The sequence below is a fragment of the Micropterus dolomieu genome, unplaced genomic scaffold (genome assembly GCF_021292245.1).
Source record: "Micropterus dolomieu isolate WLL.071019.BEF.003 ecotype Adirondacks unplaced genomic scaffold, ASM2129224v1 contig_11507, whole genome shotgun sequence".
Classification (NCBI taxonomy): Eukaryota; Metazoa; Chordata; class Actinopteri; order Centrarchiformes; family Centrarchidae; genus Micropterus; species Micropterus dolomieu.
Genome location: NW_025740493.1, coordinates 1,183 through 4,106, shown reverse-complemented (window position 1 = coordinate 4,106; position 2,924 = coordinate 1,183). Strand labels below are relative to the sequence as shown.

General features: G+C 42.2%; 1 protein-coding gene across 1 annotated transcript; it reads right to left on the bottom strand.

The window, feature by feature from the left end:
• Window positions 1-731: 731 nt before the first annotated feature.
• On the bottom strand, window positions 732-2,458 carry LOC123965857 (myosin-11-like; the record flags this gene model as incomplete). The annotated part of the gene is made up of 5 exons (XM_046042190.1): window positions 732-889; window positions 1,002-1,163; window positions 1,317-1,529; window positions 1,666-1,878; window positions 2,210-2,458. Coding segments are annotated over 5 exons (972 nt in total), but the record flags the coding sequence as incomplete, so codon positions are not given.
• Window positions 2,459-2,924: the final 466 nt, after the last annotated feature.

Sequence of the window (2,924 nt, the reverse complement as noted above, 5' to 3'; positions counted from 1 at the left end):
ATAAAAGTATGCATTATGTGCTAATAATTATAATAATAGTCAAGTGTCTGTAGCGAAGGGAGTGAACCAGTCACGCTTACCAAAATACAAAACGGGTCTACAGGGTAACATGCAACTTGACCACAATGCCGAAGAGCCTGGCTTGTTGGTATGGCAGTCCGAGCACATACTCAGTAGTAGTGACAGTATTCCGTCAGTGTCTTTTGTTACATTCCTACTTTAAGCAGCAATTATTGTCTCAGTAGGCAATAAAAGCAACCTTGACTCTTAATGTCATTGCACTTTAGTGGAACTATTTTATTAATTAGATAATACTAATAGGAAATGATGTGCGTTGATTGATGTCAATCAAACAACAACAACAACTAGAACCCTCCTGCCAATTTTTAAGCTCGCACAGATGAGAGAAATTACTTTTAGCTCAGATCACATTCCTATGACTGACTATTATGTCCATTGCAGCGGCTGACATTTTTTCAGAAATCTGCCAGATGGGAGTAAATTTCTCTAATCATCATGTGACTGGGACAGAAAAAAAAACAAAAGACAACAGGAGTGAGCGGGACAGGAATCATAGCTCTGTTTATGTTTTTTGTTAATAAATATATCTATCTATCTATCTATATCTATAATAATATTATTATAATATATGCAATATACGTAATTTATAATATTGTCCAAGAAATTGTCCAAATCAGGCACTTTTTATTATATCCAGTCAGGTTTCAGAGTTTTCAGTTGTTATTTTCCACATTCATACCTCCTGGAAGTGCAGGGCGTCTGCCTCCATGTCCTTGAGCTTCTTCTCAATCTCCTTGGCCCCGTTGATGGCTTCGTCTCTGGACAAACGCAGCTCGTCCAGCTCTCTTATCAAGTCTTTCGTTTGGGCCTGGAGAGTACACATGCAGACAGCAGTGCTGAAGTTAGACGGACATCATTTTGAGGGATTTTCCAATTAATGTATGTGACCACAGTGACCACTTTTTGCATGCCTATATTACCTGGAGTTTTTTCAGCTGTTTGAGGGCCTCATCGCGGCCCTTGTTGGCAGCATCGATCTGGGATCCGAGCTCTGCCAGGTCCATCTCCAGTTTCTTCTTGGATGAGAGGGCCCCACTACGCTGCCTGCGTTCATCTTCCAGCTCGATCTCCATCTCACGCACCTGAAGGAGAGCAAAAGGACATTTTCAGAAATTCTACGCAAAAATGTAATTTAAAATTTACAACCCTGCAATGGTTTGTGAAAAAAAAAAAAAAAAAAAACACTATGAAAAAAAAAAGCTGTCGCTAAACATTTTAAGGGTCTTCTCTCCTACCTGTTTAACCAGCTGTTTCCTTTTTTCCTCTCCTTGCTCATCTCGGGCCTGCAGGTCTCGGTCAAACTGGGCCTTCATGGCCTGCATGTTGACCTCCAGACGCAGTTTGGCGTCCTCCGTGGTCTGCAGCTCATCCTCCAGCTCCTCCAGCTGAGTTTTCATCTCCTCCAACTGCTGCTCCATGGCACGCTTTGACCTCTCCAGCTCATGAACCTGTGGTTGCGTTGGTACACATTCAGCATTTTTAAGACTGAAGAGGAGCAACGCAATCTTTGCTGCTTATATAAAAACATAAATAAAAACATTTCCAGGGTAGACAAAACCAATATGTGTTACTATTTTTGCTTACACTCTTGCCAACATCGTCCTTGGAGGAGACCAAGTCTTCCATCTCAGCCTTGAGCACCTTATTAGCCCGGTCCAACTCATCTTTCAGAACCACCATGGCCTCCAGCTCACGGGCCAGTGTCAGAGCTCGTGTTTCCTTCTCCCTGGCCTCAGCCTCGGCCTTGTCGCGCTCCTCTGCATACTTAGTAGAGATCATTTTCTCCTCGGCCAGCATCTAGGAGAAGGAGAGAGACAACAAATGGCAGTTGGGGGTCAACATCCCACTAGTTAAAAGACTTTTTTGAAGGCGACGTTGTGGTGAAATGAACAGTGTACTCATTGTTTCACTGATTGAGAAATCAATCTTGGATGTTGGTGGTGAAAAGTTGATCTCTCATATTTTATTCATATTCCCTTATGACCATTATATGATTGTTACAGCTGCTAATTCGAATGTTCCTTTTTATCTGACACATTGAAGACAGTTGTCCATTGTCCAAGATTTCAAACTGTCAAATGAAAAATGAGCAGTTTATCATTTGTCTTTGTCACTGCTGACATGATACCTGGTCAAATTTCTTCTGCTTCTTCTCCAGGTTAGAGACAATCTGCCTCAGGTGGTCCTGGTCCACTATGAGGTCATCCAGCTCCTGCTGTAAACGGGTTTTTGTCTTGTCCAGTTTGTCGTAGGCTGCGGTCTTCTCCTCCAGCTGCTGCATCACACTGTCCAACTCCCGCTGGCTTCGCTTGCGTCCCTCCTCTGCACTGTCCAGAGACGCAGCCTCCTGCTCCAGCTTCTTCTTCATCTCTGCCAGCTGAAGACATGAAAGAAAAGAGGGGAGATTAGAAAGACAAGAATGAAATGTGTTTGTTGGGGGAAATTGGGGACTACTGATGAAATGAATCAAGGCTACATTACAATTTTTCGATTTACTGAGGAAGACTGGATCAAAGGTGGATTGAGGAGAGTAAAGCAAGTTTCATTTGAACCATGCTTCTAAGATTATGCGTTTGTTTCATTGTTTTATCCTGTTCATCTTTTCTCAGTAGTCTCATTATTTTAGCATTTTTATTGTTTACTCTGTTTACCAGCTAAGCACTTTTAATCTTGCTCTAAACAGGGTTATAGAGTCTAAAACCATGCTAGCAGCTCTGTGAGGCTCTACTTAGGCACAGCGGTGCATTTGCTAATAAGCACAACTGAGGCTGATGGGAAAGTCATCAGTTTTGTAAATTTTGGTAAACCAAATTTTTGGACAAATTGTAGTTTTGACCCGATGG